General features: G+C 40.2%; 1 protein-coding gene across 1 annotated transcript in view; it reads right to left on the reverse strand.

The window, feature by feature from the left end:
* Positions 1-25,253, reverse strand: part of LOC122556375 (voltage-gated potassium channel subunit beta-1) — a 227,576-nt gene that overhangs the window by 115,877 nt on the left and 86,446 nt on the right. Inside the window, exon 2 of the mRNA XM_043703010.1 lies at positions 4,701-4,744. Within this exon, the coding sequence (XP_043558945.1) occupies positions 4,701-4,744 (44 nt within the window). The remainder of the gene's footprint in view (positions 1-4,700; positions 4,745-25,253) is intronic.

The following is a 25,253-nucleotide window of genomic DNA, read 5'->3' on the forward strand; positions in this document are numbered from 1 at the left end:
TAGACAAGTCCCCCGGGCCTGACGGGATATATCCTAGGATTATGTGGGAAGCAAGAGAGGAAATTGCAGAGCCATCGGCAATGATCTTTTCGTCTTCACTGTCAACGGGGGTGGTACTAGGGGATTGGAGAGTGGCGAATGTTATGCCCCTGTTCAAAAAAGGGAATAGAGATAACCCCGATAATTACAGGCCAGTTAGTCTTACTTCGGTGGTAGGCAAAGTAATGGAAAAGGTACTGAGGGATAGGATTTGAGAGTATCTGGAAAGACACTGCTTGATTAGGGACAGCCAGCATGGATTTGTGAGGGTAGGTTTTGCCTTACAAGTCTTATTGAATTCTTTGAGGAGGTGACCAAGCATGTGGATGAGGGTAGAGCAGTGGATGTAGTGTACATGGATTTTAGTAAGGCATTTGATAAGGTTCCCCATGGCAGGCTCATGCGGAAAGTCAGGAGGCATGGGACAGAGGGAAATTTGGCCAGAAAACTGGCTAACCGGTCGAAGTCAGAGAGTGGTGGTAGATGGTAAATATTCAGCCTGGAGCCCATTTCCAAGTGGAGTTCCACAGGGATCAGTTCTGGGTCCTCTGCTGTTTGTAATTTTTATTAATGACTTGGAAGAGGAAGTCGAAGGGTAGGTCAGTAAATTTGCAGATGATACGATCAAGGATAGTGGAATCAAGGGTTATGGAGATAAGGCAGGAACAGGATACTGATTAAGGATGATCAGCCATGATCACATTGAATGGCTGTGCAGGCTCGAAGGGTAGAATGGCCTACTCCTGCACCTATTGTCTATTGTCTAAAATATCCCTCCATACCCTGGACCATGGCAGACTGGATGTCATGAAACTCACTTGCCACCACACTGTCACCGCAAATGGGAAAATTCAGCCCATGCTGATTTAGTTTTTTTTTTCTATTGCAAACTATCTGGAGATTTTCTACAGCACTTTGCAAGGTATTTTGGTGAGTTCCTGGATTTAGCAGTGAGTTGCTGCTTTATTATAGAAGAGGCCAGAAGCACTTTCCACACCAAGACTGTGATACATGGGACTAGCAGAGGCAATGCCTCTGGGAGTATAACACAACAAAGAGAAAGTAGGAATAGAGGCTGCAAATAGGGCAACTTCTGAGTGATACCCTCTGTCAAGCAGTGGTCAGCTTAGTCCACGCACTTTGACAGTGACAATCTGGTAGGTTGGCCAATGCACTCAGTGTGCATGCCCATCAGAGATATTCTGTATACCATCCCATCAAGGAAGCATGAGTGGGGGTAATGTGAATGCAATGAGAGGTGGGTGCAAGGTTGGTGACATTGTTAAGTATGTATGGGTGTGGTGGAGTTTCTGCATGTTAGCTGTGAGACCCAATTGTCACAGAATGCTCCTGGATAAATATAGGGATCATGAATTGAACAGTACAAAAAATCTGTGGATGTGATTAGTTGGAGTTATTCTGTGAAGATGCAATCCCTGAGTTTCTCACCTCCTGCTTATCTCTAATGCTTCCAGTGCTACATCTATCATTGTGTATACCTCTGTCTACCCCACTGTTTAATTTGCAATAATTTATATTGCAGCAATATTGCTTGTGCATGTTGCCTTTAAGATACAGCTTGCATTTAAGAAAGTAGGCAGGCTCTACCATATGATCAGAAAACAGGACTGTCAGGGGTCCCTGCTATGTACAGAGACCATAGGCAGCTTGGAGGACTCGAAGTAGTGTGCTAACTGTAAGTGCCAATGTATCTTCATCTGTATGATTGTAGCATGAAACCTTCATGGTTGCTATCTTGATTTGCATGGGTTCAGGCTTGTTGTATTTTTTTTTAATTTAAATATATGTTTTATTGAAAAGGCGTGTTGTATATTTTAACCATTGCAACTCCTGTCCAAAAATCTGCACAAGCTGATTTTTAGCCTCATGGGTTCCAACTGCCATTAAAAGCGTTGTAGTGAAAATGATTGATAGATAATGGTTGAACAAAAAAAAAATCTCCTATTAATTCTAATTTCTGTTATACTGATTTTCACCATCCACTCTAGATGATGATTATGGTCCATGCCCAGTATCGAAGTTCTGTGTCATTATAATACTGCTGCAGGCAACTGTAAAATAATTGAGGTGGCCATGCTGCTGCTACAGGCTCTAAGAATCAACTGCAGAGCTGCTGAGCACCAATGCCTTGAGGCAATGACCTCTCTAGTGTTAATACGAACATTTTTTCTGCATATGGTAAATGAGTAACCTATCATACCTTAGTACATTGTACAGTTGTTTTACTGTTTTTGGGGACTATATAATGGACCGAAATACAGTCAGAAGTTTAAAGAATTTTAAATATTAATGAAAAACGCAGAAGTTTGTGTTTAGGCAATGAGTTATTTTCTGTAGATGATACTAATAGGAGTTATATTCCATTATTCTGAAGCAATAACTCGAAAGAATATTATGTCCACTTGTATTTAAAAGTAAGGCTGCCAGAATCTCTTTCACATCATTATTTTCTGGCATTGAGGAATGGTCAAAATGAATAGTCAAAATTACTACACGTTCTTCCTGCTAGGTCAGAGTTCCTATTACGATGATAAATATACATGATTAAAGCAGAAGGTGAAATATCATAATTGAGCTTGAGCACATGACGTGGATTATCCAGTGCACATGATAATGCTTTGGGTGGATGATAAAATGTTTGATTAATGTAATTTCTATTTCTGGAATGGAGTTCAAAGTGGCTGAGGACGAGTGAACAGCTCCCAATAACAATGCCAAGAAACCTTGGCCAACAAGAGACTGAGCAGGTCAAAAAAGGAGTTAATGCATCTACATCTACAAAGTGATGGGCACCATCATCTCCATGGCCAAGAGAATCACACACTCTTCTGTGAATTGTATTGTAGAGCACACCACTAGTGAAGTTTCCTGTCTGGCCCATCAGAATAAACACAGCACACCATCAACTCTTCAGAGATCCTAACTGCCATGTGCCTGCTATTGCCTGATGAGCTGGCCAAGCAACACCGTATCAGAACGGAAAAAGACATGGATCAAATATATCAGCTGCAAGTGAAGCTTTGTATTTACTCAATTAATCATTCTGCTGAAAATGTGAAATTTATAATCAAAATGGAAAAACAAATATTCTAAGTACAGAGAAGTTTTTCATCTAGTATGGCTATATCCACCATTTATTTACCTAGTTACTGCTCATTAGTAAGGTGTAGTTATATAGTGGTTTTTAACCACAATATTGCAATGTAATAGGGGATGCTCTCATAAGTTTAGTAATTTCTAATAGATTGCAGATTGCATGAAGTAATATAAAAACATAGAGAAACTTTTGGATTTCCACATTGAACGCTACATGGTCAAACTTCAAAAGTAGTATTAGTTTCAGTGGAGCAATGATGGTCAGCACCAATATTATCACGATCATTAGTACTACAAAATCCGTGTTATTGTTGTGACCAACATCAGCTTCCATACTGACCCAGTTGCTTAAGGTAGTCAACAGCTGATGTACAGAACATGGAGGAAATATGGTGTAATCCTCTGTGCGAAATTGCATAGTCTAAAGCAGGATAATGCAATGAACAAAATTTCTATTAGAGTCACAGAGTCACAGACATATATAGCATGGAAACAGACCCTTCAGTCCAACTCGTCCATGCGGACCAATAATCCCAACCCAATCTAGTCCCACCTGCCAGCACCCGGCCCATATCCCTCCAAATCCTTCCGACTCACATACCCATCCAAATGCCTTTTAAATGTTGCAATCCCACCCTCTATGTGAAGAAGTTGCCCCTTATGTCTCTTTTATATCTTTCCCCTCCCACCCTAAACCTATGCCCTCTAGTTCTGGACTCCCCAACCTCAGGGAAAAGACTTTGTCTATTCATCCTATCCATGCCCCTCATGATTTTAAAAATCTCTATAAGGTCACCCCTCAGCCTCTGACACTCCAGGGAAAACAGCACCAGCCTATTCAACCTCTCCCTGTAGCTCAAATCCTCTAACCCTGGCAACATCCTTGTAGATCCTTCCTGAACCCTTTCAAGTTTCACAACATCCTTCCGATAAGGAGACCAGAATTAAACATAATATTCCAAAAGAGGCGTAACCAATGTCCTGTGCAACCGCAACATGACTTCCCAACTCCTGTATCAATACTCTGACCAACACACATTGGACAAAAACTGCTCCATCTAAAGTACTAAAGGGTGCCACCATACCACCCTTTGATCAGCTTGCACATCATTTGAAAATATATTTTGATACTGGCTTGTGTCACCAGTGAAGAATAACCACTTGGGGGAGACACACTGCTTAGCCTTTTGAATTCCAATGTGGCAACTCTTGACCAAATACTGTTGGTATGCTGCCACTTTTCAATCAGTGTGTTGCCAAATGCACTTTGCCAAGATTACAGTATAACAGCAATTTAAAAGTATGAGTTTATATATTTCATGTTCATAGTGTGGTATATGTATGAAAAAGTTGTACAAGTAGTAAATTTAGGAGATGTCAGCATTGGTATTGATCCTGATGAGATCAGAGAGCAGGTTGAAAATAACACACCAACCAGACTCTCTGCCTCACACTCACCATAACCAAGGCTCTGTACCAGCAAGTCTGTCTTGCAAAACCCATTTTATTACAATGTCATTGTATTGCTAAATATCTTTACTTACCAAGTCCTAAGCAAGATACTCGAAGTCCTGATTTTCCCAGGTTCCTTTAAATAAAGGAGAATAAAAGTTAGGAAACTTAGTTTATATGAAAGCAAAGAAAAATTCAATTTTATTCATCTTCTGAATATTTTGAAATAGAAAAAAACAGTTTTGAATTCAATCCTATTTTGGGGACTGGGGAGAAGATAGTTTTCTCCAGTCATGATTTGAAAGCTATGTCAGCATTTCATTATTACAAACTGCAGTCTCCTGCAAAGGCCAAAGGTACACAAAACCCATGAGAGTTCATTTCTTTCACTGTTACAATCTGCATGGGCGCAAATTAAAAGTAACAGCTTCAACAATAAACTAATGTTCATGGAGGGCATATCAAGGTGGTTATGCAACAGGAGCAACGAAATACAATTGAAAGATAATGACGGGGAAATTTTATGAAGGAAACAAGGACTAAAATTGGGAAAGGACAAAGCTTTTAATTGTCAAAGTTCCCTCTCACCCAGATCAGTCTTTTCACTTTCCCCATATTGAACACTATTGTTTTTCAAACAATGGCTGTCAATTTAGCAGCCACTTTGTACTGTAGCCCCATCACCCATAAGAAATTGAGACTGCTTAAAGTTGCATAGAACCCATACAGCCAAATAACGAGAGGAGACTCTTGATGCATCAAGAATGGTTTTAATTGGATCTGCAAACATTATTGTTTGAAGTGACTTGACTAGAAAATATTTACCTCTGGAAGCTCAGAAACAATACTTCAATCTACATCATCTATCTGCAAATCTGTGCACTATTGACCATGAACAAAAACTTATTTTGACATGATAATATGATATGATCTCTCTAGGATATAGAATCTGGTGACTGCTTGTTGTCTCAGTTCAGGCCATTGTTTCACTTAAAAGGTGGAAAAGTTGCAGAGATATTTGGGGAAAACAGGGGCTTGACTCTAACTGGATTGTTTTATGAAAGAGCCAACACAGACTTAATGGGGCTCTTTCTGTTCTGCACAATTGTATGACTCTATGATTGCATAACCCACTAGTGTTGGAAACCATGACTTTTGATAGTTAAGCAGCTTGGAGTAGATCTTGCAGCTGATGGTGTTTGCATGCATGTGTGTTCTTGTCCTTCCAGGGAGTAGGTTGCAGGTTTAGAAGATGTTTCTGAAAGATCAATGGGAATCTGCCACTATATATCAATAGGGATGGGTGCCAATCAAGTAAGCAGCAGCTTTGTTTTGGATGGTTTCAAATTTCTTGAGTGTTGTTGGAGCTGCACTCATCCATCTAAGTAGAGATCATGTCAACACATTCCCAACATGTGCCTTGTAGAAGGTAAACAGACTTTGGTGAGTTAGCAGATGCGTTACATGGCACATAATTCATAGCTTCTAACCTGCTTGTGTATAAATAGCCCAGTATTTATATGGCCAGTCCAGTTTTTCTACATTTGGACAGGGACTGCTTCAGTGATCTGAGGAGCCAAAATTTGCTGAACATACTTAATTATCAGTAACTATTCCAACTCTGACCTTACGAATCTTGCAGCAACGTCCTGGGACTGAGAAGATTGTCATGATTTTTGAAGTCAATCTTCTTTTGTGTTAGATATGGCTCCAATCAGTGGAGTGTTTTTTCCCAATTCCCACAGACTCCAGTTTTGCTAGGGATCCTTGTTACCATGTTCAGTCACATCCAACCTCAATGTCAACGATAGTCACTGTCACCTCACTTCTGGAAAATTCAGATCTTTTGTTCAAGACTGTAATAGGTCAGGAGTTCAGTGGCCCTGGCGGAACCCAAACTGAGCATCAGTGAGCAGATTATTTCCTGCAAGTTTTGCTTGACAGCATGGTCAATGACTCCTTCCATCATTTTGGTAATGATTGAAAGAAGACTGATAGGGCAGCAAAAGGCCAGATTTCTGAATGGTTGCTTTGAAGGCAGCACACAAGCCAGTTTTTCTAGAATGTGTGAATGAATAAAGTTTGTTGCAATGGAGTTTAAACTCTATAAAACTTGTAATTTAAACCAGTGGCAGGTTACAGACTTTAGAGTGCTGCATTGATTGTACATTATGGTTGAGGAAGGTACAAATCATGTGAAAACAATGATATGGTTGAATGCACAAAGTGAAACTTTACTTGGCTTTGTGAAGACCTATCTGGCATTCTGCAACTGTAATCATATTTGTCTTTGGCTGGTAACATTACAAGTACTAATGGGAGGCAGGGTGAAGGTTAGTTGCTTCTTTGGAGTTTTCTCCAAGAAGTGATAAAAATTCTTTCATTCAGCCTAAAGGAGTATCAAGGTCAAGGCTACAATTTTAAGGCAGAAAGGATCATTAAAATTCAACAGTCTGATTTGGCAGAGGCACAACCACAACAGCAAGTTGTTCTTCTTATCCAGCTCATGTGCCTCCCAGCACGTTCATACAAGAATCTCAATTTCATGTCAAGTAGTCAGGATTTCCATTTGCAAATTTAAAATCAAATACATGATTATAATGCAAAATATTTCCTGAGTCAGCTAATTTTGTCACACTTGACCCTATGCAGTTTTAATAGCATTTTAAAAATGTAATAAGCTGCCAATGGTTTTTATAAATTAACTTGTAATCATGACATCTGTTAATTGTAATGAATTATATGTACCTTCTGTATAAAAGAGTGTTTGGTCCAGTGTTATTGTCCCAAAGCTGAGAAAACTTCACAAGTATTAGAAAATGCTGACTACAGTATTCTTACGGACTTCCAAAAGTCTGGAACTGACTTGTAAAATACCATAGTATTCAGGATTGAAAGGTGGTTTTTGTTATTTCTATAGAATTTATAACCAGAATGACTTTGGAATTTTTTCTTACGAATATCAATGCTCCTATGCAGTTGAGCAAAAGGTGCATAAGAACAGGGTGCAAAACAAAGATATATCCTGAGATTCTGACATCATGTATGAAGATACCACCGGAAGTACTTGCAGAAGAGAGTCTACTAATCAAGGAGGTCCTGTATATATTACTCCCAAAGGCAGTAGATGGGACTTTTCTCCCCTGGAAGTGGTTTGGAAGGTGGTGAGAAGGGCAGAAATCTGGTGGATTTGCATCAAAGAGAACCTAGCCCCTTCCCGCCATCTCAGCACTGATATTCTGAGCAGCAATAAAGACTATTGCCAATTAACAACCACTTAAGGGCCTCAACCTACCACCAGCTTTATTGCTCCAACCCAGGAGGAACATGGCCCTCTTGCTGGATGGGAGGAGGCTCCATTTGCCCCAATCTTGAGCAGTTAAGGGCATTGATAGCGTGGGCAGGGGCTTTGGGAGATGGCTGCTGCAAATCAAGGTGCCCTCCACGCCCACCCCCACAACATCCCCTCCTCCCTGCCATGTTTCCATCCCCCAACTAACAAAAACTAAACAATCTTTCACTTGGTCCTGGTCTTCAGACATGGTCAGCACATTAGCAACTTGTCAAAGGCTGAAGTTGTCCATGCCAGCATACAGCGAAACAAGGACAACATCCAGGCTTAGGTAGCAAATTCATGCCATAAAAGTGCCAGGCAATGACCATTTCCAACAAGAGAGAACCGAACAATCTCCCCTTTGCAGTACCATCATTAACTATCCCACTAATATCAACATGCTAGGGGTTGCTATTGACCAAAAGCTGAAGTGGACCAGTCACATATATAGGAGGAGAAAGTGAGGACTGCAGATGCTGGAGATCAGAGCTGAAAATGTGTTGCTGGCAGCAGGTCAGGCAGCATCCAAGGAGCAGGAGAATCCATGTTTTGGGCATGAGCCCTTCTGCATTCTTGCGTGGATTCTCCTGCTCCTTGGATGCTGCCTGACCTGCTGCGCTTTTCCAGCAACACATTTTCAGCAGTCACATATATACTATGCTACAAAAGTAGATCAAAGGTTGGAAATTCTGTGATGACTAAATCACCTCCTGATTCTGTAAGCCTGTCCTCCATCTACAAGCCACCAAGTCAAGAGTCTAAAGAAATACAATCCTATCCACTTGGCAGGATGACTGCAGCTCAACAACACACAAGAAGCTTAAGTTTGGGTTAAATCAGTCCTTCACTCCTTCAGCCTCAGATGCACAGTAGCAAGAGTGTTATGGACCAGACCAGACCGCATCAAAATACTTTAAGAAGGTAGCCTCGACTCTAACATTTTCTTATTTTAAAGATAGTTGTTAAGTGGATATTCCAGGTGTGGTGCATCTGGTCAAACCACTCGGTTTTGAGCAAAACAATTTATTTAAACACTACAGTTGAAACACAAACAAAAGAAAAGGAAATTTAGAATAACTTTACTATTAGAAAACTTAACTGACTCGACAACAGCAACTCAACTAAGGAGCTGTTCCAATTCTTGTAACATCCCTAAACACACTCCTTGGCAGAAGGTAAATTCAAATACAGGATCTTACAGGAAGGAGAGATTTCAGAGAGAAAATTCAGCTAGGAATCATCTGCTGAAGCTTGGAACCTCTCTCTGAACTGCAGCAGCTTCTCACTGTGACAACAAATCAACCTGAAACGGGAGGACTGGCCACGCCTGCCATTGTTAAATAGACATTTCGGTACCTCTGCCTTTATGACCTCTCTTGAAAAAAAATCCAAGGATAAAATAACCTTTTTAAAGTAACAGCATTGTCACAACAGTGAATACCATTCACAAGATGTACTGCATCAAATTGCCAACATTTCTTCAACAGCACCTTCCAAACCCTGGACCATTACAATTTAGAAAAAAACACAGAACAGTAGATGCAGGAAATATCACCTTCAAGTTTCCCTCCAAGTTGCATATCATCCTGACTTGGAATTATATTGGCATCAACCTTTTATTCTTATGTCAAAATCCTGGACCTCCCTATCAAATTACACTGAAGATGTATAATTCATTGACTGTAGCAGTTCAAGAAGGCAGTTTGCCATCATCTTCTGTAAGGCAGTTGGGGTGCCATGAATAGTGGCCTTGACAATCCATGAACTAAAAAAAATTCAATAATGAGTCCTACATGCAAGGGCTCACTACATCTGTTTATGATCTAGAAATGCGTCAAGATATATAAGTGACAAATAATGACAACTGGTTTTTACAATATATCTTTAATTTGGTAAAACGAATTAATTAAAATGTGGAACCAAGTTACATAAGGAGAGATTAGTGCACATGACCTTGGTCAAACATGTAAATGGGGAACATCTTAAGAGGAAGATGGTTAAGGATAATAGGACTGGTATGCTAGAGCTTAGCATGTTGGCAACTAAATTCTTGAACACCATTGATGAAGCAATCGAAATCGAAGGTACTGAAGAGCCCAGAATTGGAGGAGTAGAGATATCTGAAATGGTTGTAGGGGCAGAGAAGATTAAAGAGAAGATTGAACAGACAGGGCCGTATAGGATTTGAAAACAAAGTTGAGAATGTTAAAATCAAGGCATTGCTTAACTGGTAGCCATTATAGGTCAGTGATTACAGAGATGATGGGTAACCAGGACATGACAGTAAAGACCTGTAGGGTTGAATATAGGCCAGATATGCTTTGGAATAGTGAATAAAAACCTGGATGAAGATTTAAGCCTTGGGAAGAGGTGGAACAAGGTGATGTTATGAAAGTGGAAATAGATTGTTTTAGTGATGGCAGGAATATGGTTGGCATCTCATCTCAGGTTTTAAATACCAGCCTTCCAGTACAGCATCAGGAATGAGGGGTGGGTTGGATTAAAATGTATAAAATTTGTTGAGATGATCAAAGACAAAGGCTTTGATTAGCTTAACCTTTCATTCAAGGAAATTTGTGCTCATCTAGTACTGAATGTCAAAAAACAAGCAGTCTGAAAATCTGAACACAATGGGAAGTCGAGAGGGGTGTGATGATGATTTGGAGCTGGGTGTCATCAAAAGAAACTGACAAAGTTGTGGAAACTGACCATGTATTCTTGGATGATGTCAAAGGGTAGCATGTAGGTGAGGAATAGGAAGATGTAAGAAATTGATCTCTAATGGGGGATGCAAGAGGTAATGGTGCAGAATACAAGGCGCAGGGATTTCAGACAATTCCTTGGTTACACTTGGACAGAGAAGTGTGGAACCATGTGAGCACAGGTGGATGACAGTGAGGAAGCACTGGAAGTGGATAGGAGAGGCAACATTGTTAAAGGCTGCATGAAGATCCAGCAGAATAAGGAGGAATGGATTACCTTTGGCACAATCACACAGGATGTCAAATGTGACTTTGATATAAGCCATTTTAGATACAATAGCAAGGGCAGAAATCTGACTGGAATGCTGTAGGAAAGATGATCATGGTTTTAGCGGGTAAAGTGAGGCTGGGGATAGGGTGTTGCATCAAATTTCTAATTATAAGAGTAAAACAGAAAAGAACAAATTCAGCTTTGTCCTTCTGAAGTATTCAGAAAAAGTGCTAGTATCATGAGATATATTATCTTGGTATTAATTTCCTGTGATGCTTGCTCATCTTAGCTTTTTCTGATTCATAAACTTATCTTTAGGACTTCAATATGAAGGGAGGAAATGGAAGGAAATTATTGATATTGATCTTTGTAAAATGAGAGCTCTGACTTCAGTATCATTTTGTGAATCTTTGGATCAGATTTGAATGTCAATTCATAATTTTTAATGGATATATTTTTTCTTGCCTTCAGCATAATTATTGAGTTGAAGTTTTATACAGCATTTTGCCTAATATTTTATTCTAGCAATGACAATACTGTACAAACATTTTGAATTTTCTGTGAATCTTTGGTCTATTATATTTCTGTGTTGAAAGAAATTTGGGTTATACAATTCAGTTCAAAGAGATGGTGCATTTACAGCACATTTAATTGCATACTGCATCTCTTTAGAGCAACTATAGGGTATAAGGGGTGAAACTGGAACATTTTATACTATTGTAGCTGATGCACTGAGATTATGATGTAAAATGATCTTCATATAATTATTCCATTCTTGGTCATGGAAAGTTTGGTGTAGGCATTGGAGTCAGTTGTTGCTTTAAATCATTACATTATTTGGGACAGTAAACACATGGAGTGGAACTTTCAGGACTGGAATGATGTCAGTTATGGCAAGAAATGTGGCAGAAGCACGTGTCAAATCAGCTAGGCCTCTCTCAACATCGGGAATGACTTGCTCTATCTTTTAGTGAGGTTCCAAGCATCAAGATGAAATTCCTACCAGGCAGTGGCAAGTTGTCAATTGAGGCGGGGTTATTGTTTCTTAAGGACCTTAATCACTGCAGATCTCACCTCATTAATATGCAGCTTTCTATGGTCGATCCACTGCAAGTAAACTGGATGCCTAGAACACTTGATATGGAAATCAGAGCAGGTACCCGGCCACCTCAGCTCAACACATGCTCCTAAGGATCTCCATGTAGGACATCATGCATTAACATCTCAGGGCTGACCTCAATGGGCACCAGCTACGTGAACCTCACTCCACCGATATTGGCAGCAGACATGTCCCACTGTCTAAAATCTCTGGTGGCCTATCTCTGAATCACTTATAGATCTATGCATCTGCATTTCAGTGCTGAACCTCAGGCTGCATTGGCTAATATCATGGTAGTGCTGTTGCAAGGATACTTTGCATTCAGGGGCTCAGGCCGCTCACTTGTTCTCTCAGCACTCATTCACTTTGAGCCTACCTGAATGCTTACAGCATCTCTGTCTTGCCTTTTTGTGCCTTGCAACTCAGCCTGAGATACCACACTCTCAGTACTGCTCTATTGTTGTGCCATTTAGAGCAGATTCAAAGCCAGGAAGCTGGTAATGATTGTTAGCAGGCCTCAGTCGTGTCATAGAGTCTGATAGCCTTCACTCAGAGAGTCTCCCGGCACAGTAGGTCAAGGAGCTTCGATACTGGCAGTTGTAAGATCCTCTTTTCAAAAAGGGTAGGAGAAAGTGAGGACTGCAGATGCTGGAAATCAGAGTCGAGAATGTGGTGCTGGAAAAGCACAGCCAGTCAGGCAACATCCGAGGAGCAGGAGAATCAACATTTCAGGCATAAGCCCTTCACCAGGAAGGATGAAATTGCGTAGCACAGCTATGACTTTCCATTCAAGGGATGAAGTATTCAAGCGAGTTGGCAGCACAGAGGTCCGGCAGGGTTAGCGCTGTCAAAGTAGAGGTGAATGATAGCAAGTGGGCAAGATGTTGTAAACGACAGGGAGGGTGAAAAGCATGAGCTTTGATGGGACATGGGTACAGTGGTAAATGTAGAGGGAGTGTGAAGTATCAGAAGAAAAATGGTGTCAGTTATAGAGTCATAGAGATGTACAGCATGGAAACAGACCCTTCAGTCCAACCCATCCACGCCGACCAGATATCCTAACCCAATCTAGTCCCACCTGCCAGTACCCGGCCCATATCCCTCCAAGCCCTTCCTGAAGAAGGGCTTATGCCCGAAACGTCGATTCTCCTGTTCCTTGGATGCTTTGCCCCTTAGGTCTCTTTTATATCTTTCCACTCTCACCCTAAACCTATACCCTCTAGTTCTGGACTCCCCGAACCCAGAGAAAAGAATTTGTCTATTTATCCTATCTATGCCCCTCAATTTTGTAAACCTCTATAAGGTCACCCCTCAACCTCCGACTCTCCAGGGAAAACAGCCCCACCCTGTTTAGCTTCCTCCTATAGCGCAAATCCTCCAACTCTGGCAACAGCCTTATAAATCTTTTCTGAACCCTTTCAAGTTTCACAACATCTTTCTGATAGGAAGGAGACCAGAATTGCATGCAATATTCCAACAGTAGCCTAACCAATGTCCTGTACAGCCTCAACATGACCTCCCAACTCCTGTACTCAATACTCTGACCAATAAAAGAAAGCATACCAAACACCTTTTTCACTATCCTATCTACATGTGACTCCACTTTCAAGGAGTTATGAACCTGCACTCCAAGGTCTCTTTGTTCAGCAACACTCCCTAGGACCTTACCATTAAGTTATACTGGTCAACTGGAGAAAGTCATTGATCTTCTTCCTACATTGCTGTACGTATCTCCAGACACCACAAACTCCACTGACCTAGGTCACAACCTTGGACCATGTTGGCATGGTCTAATGTCATGGCCTCCACTGCTAGTCCTACAGGTTACAGATGTCCTGTCTCTTCTGTATCCCATCCACCAGGACTGCCAGGTCCCTGAATCCAAAGTGGAGCACCAAGTCTCCCTTGTCTGCCTATCTGGGGCCAGTATCTGGAAACATGCAGAACAGCTCCTGCCTGATGGTACCTGTCTGAGTGCAAAATGCAATTTAAAGTTGGCACCAGTGCTGGGCATGCTGGTCCAGTTGGGTTAACCAGACAACTGATTGTTTTGAAGTGTCAATTCTATGTAAGATTCAGCCAATGCTTTCTCCAGATTACTGCCTCAGATCTATTACTGAAAGGCAGTAAACGAATGATCTCATTCTTAAAAATAGAATGTTCATTTAGTCCTAAATTGCGAGTGTTTGTACATTGCACACCCAACATGATAGCAGCCCAAAATCAGTCCGACATTCTTACAACTGTTACTTCAGACTTTTGTGTTCCAGAAAACTAAGCTTAAGGTCTACACAGAAGTAGTGTTACCAACCCCCTTGTATACATCAGAGAAATAGATAGTATACAGTAGATATCTCAAATAATTTGAGAAATATTAGCAGCTACACTTCTGCAAATTTGTTGGCAGGATAGGTTCCATTGTCAGTGTTCGTTCTCAAGCCAACTTCCTCAGCAATGAGGCACTGGTTATAGTCAATCAGCTGCATTGGGCATGCCTGATATAAGACTTCCTAGAAGATTTACAAGCTCTCTGTTCTAAAATTTGTCACTACAACCAGTTACTAGGTCAGCAGAAGAATCACTTTAAGGATGTCCTCAAAGTCTCCCTGAGTAAATGCAATATCACCATCACCTAGCCCAAGGTCACTCAATTTGGAGAAGACGCAACCGCGAAGGAGCAATCCTTCTGAGCATCTCCAATAGGTCCACGTAGAGACCAAACACAAATAGCAGAAGGAGCTTACAAAAGCGTTCCACCTATCAGCTTCAGCACACATCACCTGCCCCACCTGTTGCAGGGCTTGTTGATCCAGCATTGGACAGATTAGTCAGTACAGGAGCCAGAAAACAGGTGTGAAAGATAGAAACAAAAACAGAAGTTGCCAGAAAAGCTCAGCAGATCTGGCAGCTTCTGTGAAGAGAAATCAGATATAACACTTCAGGTCTGGTGATCCTTTCTCTGAACTAATGGTAGCTAGGAAAATATTGGTTTATGTGCAGAAGCTAGAGTGGGGGAGGGGATAAGGAATAAACGATAGGTGGGGATAGAGCCCAAAGAGAGAGAAGAGCAGTTGGCAGACAAAAGAATGGACAACAATCTGATTAGGAGGGTGAATAGCTGTTCATAGAGTCTGTTAGTGGATAACAATAAGTGCTCTGTATACCAAGGCCAAGGACATGGGAAAGTTCAGGCCGTAAAATTATTGAACTCGATATTGAGTCTTAATGGCTGCAGGGTCCACAAGCAGGAAATGAGGTGTTGTTCTTCCAGTTCATGCTGGGCTTTGCTGGAACCTTTGTCCACAAATCGCAGGGACCATTCCCCCTAGAGCACCCTGGTCCATTTTCGTTCACTCCCAACACCCCCTCACAATCCCATGACACCTTCCCCTGCAACTGCCAAAGGTGTAACACCTGCCCATTTACCACCTCCCTCCTCAGTATCCAAGGGCCCAAACACACCTTTCAGGTGAAGCATCTCTTTACCTGCACTTCACACAATCTAGTCTACTGCATTTGCTGCTCACAATATGGTCTCCTCTACATAGGGGAATTGAAGCGTAGATTGGGTGACCATTTTGCACAACATCTGCAAAAATGACCCTGAGTTTCCAATTGCCTGCCACTTTAACACACCACTCTGTTCCCTGGCCGTCATCTCTATTTCAGGTTTGCTGCCGTGTTCCAGCGAACCTCAACACAAACTGGAAGAACACCACCTCATTTTCCACTTGGGGACCCTGCACCCCTCCGGACTCAATATAGATTTCAATAATTTTAGGGCCTGAACTCCCCCCTGTCCTAGCCCCCTACCCCACACACCAGGCTTTGTTATCACAATCTGCCATTAACATTACCTACTGTTAGCCATTAATAGCTATTCACTCTCCTAGCCAGATCGCTATCTACTCCTTCGTCTGTCCAACTACTCATCTTTCTCTTTGCGTTCTATCCTAGCCTATCATTTATTCCTTACCCCCTCCCCTCTCCTATCTTCTGCATATAAACTGACATTTTCCTAGCTACCATCAATTCTGAGAGAGGGTCATCAGACCAAAAACATTAACTCTGATTCCTCTTCACACATGCTGCCAGACCTGCTGAGCTTTTCCAGCAACTTCAGTTTTTGTTTCAGATTTAGAGCATTCGTAGTTCTTTCAGTTTTTATTTAGTGGAAGAAAGAAATCCTCAGTCCCTGGGACTGTCAACATAGAAGAAGAAAAATAATAAAAATGCAGGCTTTTAAAGAATCCCTACAGTGTGGAGATAGGCCCTTTTGCCCAACAAGTCCACACCAAACTATAACCCACGCAGACTCATTTCCTACCCTATTACTTTACATCAACCCTGACTAATGCACCTAACCTACACATCCCTGAGCAGTGTGGGGGCAATTTAGTGTAACCAATTCTCCTAACCTGCACATCTTCAGACTATGGGAAGAAACCAGAGCACCCAGAGGAAACCGATGCAGACACAGGGAGAATGTGCAAACTCCACACAGATAATCACCTGAGGCCGGAATCGAACCTGGGTTCCTGGCACTGTGCGGCAGCAGTGCAAACTGCTGAGCCACCGTGCCACCCACAAGCATTACCATTTAAAGGATACTTTCTACCTCAACTCATGCAATCTAGGTAACTATTCCTGATACTTTGTTTTTATAAATAGCTAATTATCACTTTTGATTAGTAAAGCAAATATTAGCTCTTAAAATTTCAGCTACATTTGATTAAACCTCATCATACAACATTTTTTTCTGTGAAAAAGTATTTATTACATATTTTTTACTTGGACAGTGTCTCCAAAAGAGCTTTTACACTTTCATCGATATGTTTAGACTCTATTAGATATATTGCTGTCACCACAATTTAACCAAAAAGATGATTTGTTATAAACAGTTATAGAAATCATTCCATATAAAGTCTGATATATTAATCCACACCAGAAATTTTGCGACGCTGACAGCTGACTGCTTATTCAACAGAGCTTCTTCAAGGCAGAACAGTGGTAAATTATTACCAAATGACATTAACAGCCCCTTGGAAATACATATGCTTGCCTCAGTATTTATTACCTTTTTCACAAGATGATTTTAAAAGATAAAGATTTTATATGACCCTGTATGGAATTTTGACAGCTGTGGCATTGCAGTTTACAATGTCTGTGTGATGTCTTGTGATGGATGAAGATTGAATCATATCAGTAAAGCCAAACTCAAAATTTAGGTCTGAACCAAGTTATAAAGCAAACACTCTGCTCAGTCTCCTTTCATAATTATGAATTGCAGGACCACCTAATGTATTGCATGGATTTTGAGGGTCATGTGGAAGAGAAAATTAGAAACATTAAACTTTCCAAAGTTTCTGTCATTCAAGTTGCCCTGAATGGTGAGATTATGTTGGAACTGATTTTTACTTGATAATCATAATTACTGAACAGTCAAGTTAACTTCCCCTTCTGGCAATATAGTACTACGGTCAGGGCAGCCAAGTAAATAAGATTAGGTGGCTGAATTACTAACGTGTGTTACAATTTTCCATTTTATAAACTCAGTTGAAACAGAAATTAAATTTAATAATGATGGTCAATGAAATGTGGAATGTAAATGAAATTGCCAAGAATGTTTTGGTTAATTCTAAGTCAACTGTCAATTTAAGATTTCGCCAAAATATATGTGAATCTCCAGATCTCCTGTTCTGCCAGTTCACTGACAATTTAGTAGGAGATAATGTCTAGGAAAATGAATGTACATAAGTGGAAACGCAAATGTAAGGATGGCTCAAAGACTGTGCAGAGGAATATAGACAGGTTAATCAAGTAGGCAAAAACTATAAAATTGAACCATTGATGGCTCCCAGGGCTTTTCCTGAACCCTAACTACCCAGAGACCTGATGAAGGAGCGTCGCTCCGAAAGCTAGTGTGCTTCCAATTAAACCTGTTGGACTATAACCTGGTGTTGTGTGATTTTTAACTTTGTACCCAGAGACAGATACAGCAGCATGGTTTGAGTATTGAGCCTCTCTCAGAGAGACTGCAACTTCCAGATTTACTTCTTGCATCCTTTCAGAGCCCATTTTTAGGACTTTGCAAAAAATAGACTGTCTTTTATCATCCACGATTTTCATGGATTAAAATGGTTTTTAAAAAAGCCCACCAACTTCAGATAGCCACAGTGATCACTTGACAAAAAATGAAGCAGTTTATGAAACCATTAATAAAGAACGAGAGCAAACTGAAATTTACATGTCATCAAAATGACTGAAACCCCTGTCACTTAGATTTGTATCTCCTGCTTGGTTGACACAATCCTGGAGGTGTGTAATATATTGGGATGAAAGTCACAGATTAGAATTAAAGTATTGTATCCAACGACACTTCTCCAGAACTAGTTAACTCTGTTTTTCTCTCCACAGATACTGCCAAATCTGCTGAGTTTTTGCAGCACTTTCTACATTTGTTTATGAACTTCAGCATTCATAGTGTTTTGTTTCTATTCTCACACAGATTAACAAATCGAGAAACAAATGAAAACAAAGCCAGACTTGGGAATACAGAAAGGAACTGTATTTTAGATAACAGCTTGAGGACGGAGAGAGAACAAAATGGATGTGTGATAGCACAACTGGAAGTCTTCCTCTCTTTCTTTTCTCTCTGCTTCTGTCCATCTTTGGAGGAGCAACACCCCATGATAAAATAAACTGGAGAAACATCCACTCAAAGATAGCTACAAATTTTACTATTCCTGAGGACACAAAACATCAATTAAACAACCTAGGCCTCTGGCTAAAGTCTATCATTTTAGGGATTCTAAAGACTTTATAAACTACCTAGTTTTGATCTAGACATTCTCTCCTTTTAAATAATATTTGTATGTGAGATTAATGTCATGTTCTTATTTCTCTTGGGGTTAAATGTAATAATTGTTTTCATGAAAGAAAATGTTGTAAATTGATGAGTACTACATTTAAATTGAGGTGTGATACAGCTGCATGATAAAAAGTAGCAAAAATATTCATTGAGCAAAATGAGGGTGTTAAAGAGAATGGAGCCGATTCACCCCTCCTCACCTGGTTGTGACTCTGTGATCTCCTTCTTGTGCACTCGATAATCTTGCAGTCACACTGCTACCTGCAACTGCCTAAAGCCAAAACCAGAAGGCTGGGCCAAGTACACACAGCCTGACTTGCGCTGTGTCAGATCTCCCAGGGCATAACAGGAATTAGACTTGAGAGTCTCTGCCCAGAATCACGATAAGTTCAGTTTTTGTAACAATGGATATTGTTAATCAATCAACTGACAGAGTGCTAGCTGCCAGTCCTTGGTAAGTGAATGAGTAGAAATGAAATAGGTAAATTAGCTCCTCGCAGCCAGGCTACACAAGAGGGATGGCATGGTAGAGCAGTTGGGTTGCTGTTTTTAAGGAGGCAGTGGTAAACTGTGTAATAGAAAACTCTAGACTAAATAAATGAGGATTCAAGCCTGGAGCCACGGCAATAGAGCAGAAAAGTAATATGTAGCAATGGCTTGTGGTAGGAAATTGTATCCAGCAAGGAGAGTGCAGATGGAGAACAGATTTAGTGTGCAGTATACAAGAAGGATAAAACAAAAAGATAGTACAGCTGGATGACAGAAACAAAAGGCAATGGGAGAAAAAGATTACAACTTAGAAAATGGAGAGAAATGATGAACTCAAGTTTGGAGCAGCACCCTCAATGTGTTTACGACTAGCATAAAAAGGGAAGTAATTTTGCACAGGATGGCAGACAAGAATCCAATTCCTGCCTATAAAATAAGAATTAGAAGCATAGTTTGAAGCTGTCCAAAGTTAAACTGTGAGACTTTGTGAAGTTATATGAATCAGGAATAATAAAAAGTAGACAAGCTATCTGTTCGATATTTAGACCTCTCAATTTGCTGACAAACTCTCCTCGCTCCTGTTTCTGTCTACATCCAGCTACTTTCCACCACCTGTTCTCCTACAATGCTTCTTCTAACCCTATTGACAGGGATTATAACCACTTCACCTATTTGAGAGGAACTTTCATGATAAATTAAATGCAGTACAGAGACAACACAATGCTTTCCAATGACAACAGCAATGTTGCTGAGAGGACATAGGCTAACACATCAGCAAGAGGGCTCTGAAGTAGGATTGAATAGGGAGAAGGACTGGATGACAACCATGGGGAATAAATTAATCAAAAAATGATATCATTGAAGTGGAGAGTAAAAGGAAAACTATAAAATGCAAGCAGTTAAAGAGGCCGGCCTGGGAAAAACACGCTTGTTATTGGTACGATATGAACAAAGAAGCCAGAGCATGTGACAATTATACATGAGAAAATTTGGGAGCAATTGAATGTATTTATGTGGTTTAAGGGAGGCATGGGGAGAAGGGAGTTAGCTGTCTCTTGACAAGCTGATAACTCTCCAGATTGTCATGCAGGATAAAGACACATTCAATACCAAGGAAATGACCAAAATAAGAGAAAGACAAAGTCAATAGTGTCAACTAGTGACTCCAGTTCTGATGAAGGGGAGGAATAAAACGAACATGCACCAGATTCGGCCTCACCTTCACCTTCTTTGTATCCACTTTCATACTGCCAATTTGTAAGTCATCGCTGGCCATATAGCCTCAGGTGGTCCTCCCATATATGCAAAATCAAGACATTTGCTGAATTACTTTGAAAAGGTCAATCGTATAATTGGAGGTTTCCTATACTATCAGTGTTGGGTCGGCATTCTGTATCATAGCAAGTTGATTCAAATGTACAACTGATGTCCTTAGAGATGTTATTCACTAGCAAGTGTGTGTGACAGTGGTCAGCTCCCCTTGCTCTTTTAGATTTGTGCAGGGTGCAATTTTATAGGTAACTCCAGGAAGGGATCTGGAAGGGGATACCCATGCTAAGCAGGCGATGGAGTTACAGCAATGGAACCAGAATCATGCAGGTGCTTCAGTTTTTGCTATTAAATCAGATTTTAGTAGTATTATCGCGAACTCTATAAACTACTTCCAATGCAAGTGTATCACTCCTTAAATAAGGAGGTGAAAACTACTTTAGGTGTGGCCTCACCAATGCTCTTTACAGTTAGAGCAAGACTTACCTACTTTTCTACTCTATTTCCTCTTGAAATAAATGTTAACATTCCATTTGCCATCTTAATTTCTTGCTATACCTGCGTGCTAAGTTTTTGAGAGACATTGATCCCTCTGTCCTGCAGCATTTTGCAGAGTCTCTCCATTTAAATCATACAATGCTGTTCAGTTCATCCTGCCAAAATGAATATCCTCACATATTCCCAAATTGTATTCCACCTGCCAAATGTTTGCTCACTCATTTAACCTATCCAGATCATTTTATAGATTCTTTGCATTCTCTACATTTACTTTCCTGCAATTTGTATGTTGTTAGCAAATTCTTAGCTACAATACCGTTGGACCCTTCATGAAGTCATTCACATAGATAATAAATATTTGAGATTCCCATAATTTCACTAGCATTTGTTTGTCAAGTTAATTTATCCCGACTCGGTTTCCTGTTAGTTAACTAATCTACTACCTATGCTTGTATATTATTCCCAATAAATTGAACTTTTAACTTTTCATGTGGAACCTTATTGAATTATTTCTGAAAATGTAAATACACTACCCCTTTAACTACTCTCTATGCTACATCCTCAACTTGCTGTAATACATTGGTCAAACATGATTTCCCTTTCACAAGGCCATGTTGATTCTGCTTGATTGGATTATGATTTTCAAAATGTCCTGCTTTACATCCTTAATAATGGGTTCTAGCAATGACAGATGTTAGACTATGATCTATGCTCTCTTACTTCGTGTCCTTTCTTGAATTAGAGATGTTGCGTTAGTGGTTTTCCAATCCACTTTCCAGAATCTTAAAGTTTGGAATATTACAATCAATGCATTCACTATGGTGGTGAATGCTGATGGTTTTGTCACCTTACCATTGCCAAAACTAGTCCAATCACTCAGTATTGGTAGTTCATAACACTATCAGAACGTTGCTTTGGCATTATTGTGTAAACAGCTCATAAATTCATGGTGAACTTATCAGTAAGATAAATTTGTGGCCACAATCATTTTGTGCAGTGCTGTTTTGTTTTTGCAGATAAATCATTAAAATGTTGTACATGCGTTCAACCTCAGTGTGAAACATGTACACATGGTTGCGTAATGTTAGAGCCATGCAGGTTGCACCTGAGCTCATGAAGTCTATTTTTTGCAGTTCTTGATGTACATTTAAATTATTCAGTTTGCTCCAAAGGTTAGACGCATGATGCGAAAGGCAAAACAGATGTTGTGCACAGTAAACTGCATTTAAGTTGCTTGCAGATCAGATTCAAAGGAATGACATAAATGAGTCTCAGAAACTAATTTTTGTAATGTAGCATTGCAAAACAACAATTCCTATATTTCTTCAAAGCTGTAATTCATACAGACACAAAACTGTTAAATTAGCTTCATCTAGGATTACCTCACTGATGTGATTCAATATTACGTTCTGTGCTTTTGCTGTGCACCACTGTCAGGATAGTAATTATGTAACTAAGAGAGTGATCCAAAAGGAATGAATTAATAATTTAGGGAATTTGAACACACATCCCGCCATGAGTTGGATTTCAGTAAAAATATCAAGAGATGAACACCTGATGTTAGGAAAAGCAAAGCTGTTATATTATTGTTGAAAATCTAACCAACACATTTAGGGCAAGAAATATGATGAGCTTGACCACTGTGGACTAATCTGAGTCCAGATCTGCATCAACATTGTTAATAATTAGCTGCTCTCTGAAGTGTTCTACCAAGCCACTTTGTTGTACCACCACCTTCCCAGGATGGCATCTAGGGGTGGGCATTAATTACATATAATTTTGAATCTACACCAAAAAGTGGAAGTTGATGATATCAATTTAAATTACTGTTAAATAATCACATTCATAGCATCTTGAATCATGAAAGATTAAAATTCTCCAGGACATTTCATGAATATAACCTTTCTGGAGAGTATTACTGAGCCTTAGCGTCAGTAAGTAGGTCTGTCTAACAAGTCCACAGTGATTCTCTGAAGAGAATCCCACCCAGACTCACCCCCCTACCCAATTATGTAAACCTACATTTCCCATGGCTAATCCACCTAACCTACACATTCCTGGACACTATGGGCAATTTACCATGGCCAATCCATCTAACCTGCACATTTCTGGACTGTGGGAGGAAACCGGAGCACCCAAAAGGAAACCCATGCAAACACAAGGGGAAATGTGCAAACTCTACACAGACAGTCGCATGAGGTTGGAATTAAACCCAAGTCCTTGACACTGTGAGGCAGCAGTGCTAACTACTGAACCACCGTACCACCCTTTAATATGGAAGCAGGCCATTTGGCCCATCAAATCCACACCAACTCTCCCAAGAACATCCCACCCAGACTCACCGCCCTAACCCTGTAACCTTGCATTTCCCAAGGCCAATCCATCTAGCCTAAACATCCTTTGACTGTGGGAGGAAGCCCACACAGACACAGGGAGATGTACAAACTCCACAAGGACAGTGGCTGGAATCGAATCCAGGTTCCTGGTGCTATGAGGCAACAGTGCTAAACACTAAGCCACCATGTCAGCCCTTAAGTACAGTTTTCCTGATTTTCACATCTACTCTTACTCAGTATTACAGTTCAATCAGTGTTAGTTTTATATACAATGAAACCAAATGATCAATCCTAAAATGGGACTGTTTGAAATTGTCCGTAGATCACAAAACCATGGACTAATCAATGCTTCAGTGATGGGGAAAAGAAATGGCTGAGCTCTCCAGGTCCTTTGACAAAGACAGCACATGGGTTCTAACAGTTCTATTCTTTTTTTAAATATATATATTTATTGAAAGGTATTAACCGTTCTATTTTAAGTTAATCACAAATTTACAGTTACATAGTGTTACAAACTTGCAGATGGGTTGGTGGGTAGGTGAGGGTGGGGTTTGTTGGTAGTAATGATGAAAGATAGGAGTGGAGGTGGGGTGTGAAGAGAAAAAATGCTTCTTTGCAAACATCTTGTGAAACTCTGAGTTATTGAACTAACCTGATCCTATGGACTTCTTAAAACCGTTTACTATTTGGAACCAAACCTGTCAATCAGGTAGTTTCTGAAAGAGGAAACTATTGGTCACAAAACGTGCACACGAAAGAGATAAAGTTCCGCTGTATATCGAGTCAACAGTTTATAGGTTCTTGTGCTGTATTCGCTATCCCTGCCCTTAACATACATGACAATTGTCACATGGCAGGACAAGAAACTAAACAATCTCCTGAGCCACTGCACCATTTTAATTCTTTCTCATACATAGTTTGTTTTGTCAGAGCATCAAATACTGTTGTCACCTGGAATCTCATCTCTTGTAGGCAGAATTCCAGTCATTTATTAAAGCAGGGGTGATGCAACAGCATTATCTTTCGGTGCCTTAATGCAATTTTTCCTAATCTAGCTTTTTTTATTTTCCTATTTTAATAGAACAACTTCGGTGCTTGCTTCTGCTAACTTTCAATGCAATTAGCTGGTTTACTTTCATTAACTCCATCTACACTTCTTGCTGCCTTGGGAAGGCAGTCAGCATAATCAAGGACCCCTCCCATCCCAGTTATAATCTCTTCCAACCTCTTCTGCTGTGCAAAAAACACAAAAGCTTAAACACACATACCAACAGATTCAAGAACATCTTCTTCCCTACTGTTATTAGACTTCTGAAAGGACCTCACAACTTTTAAATTTAATGTTGATCTTGCTTTGTTTATATTTCTCGCTCTGTTCTACTACTCTAATGCACTTTGTACGTTATGATCTGTCTTTACTGCACACAAAACAGAACTTTTCACTGTCCCTAGGCAATAATAAATCAAATTAAAAATACAAGTTTGACCTGTGCCCCAATCTAACAACTGAGCAAAGGTTGGGAATTCACCTTTTAGGAGATCAGAGGTGGTTTTTAGCACTTAGTGATTCATTTGATACAGAAACATGGGCAAAGCAACACCAATATGTTATTCAGCCACACACATCAGAATCCACACACATAGCAGCATGTTTGAATAAGTATTCTATTTGGTATAACTGGATCTCATTTATTTTTAGAAGTTTTCTGTCAGTGCAGTAGTTTATTGACTCTCCATGTTGTCACAGTTACACAAGTTGTCGATCTTGACAACAAA

Source organism: Chiloscyllium plagiosum, chromosome 13 (assembly GCF_004010195.1).
Source record: "Chiloscyllium plagiosum isolate BGI_BamShark_2017 chromosome 13, ASM401019v2, whole genome shotgun sequence".
Taxonomy (NCBI): domain Eukaryota; kingdom Metazoa; phylum Chordata; class Chondrichthyes; order Orectolobiformes; family Hemiscylliidae; genus Chiloscyllium; species Chiloscyllium plagiosum.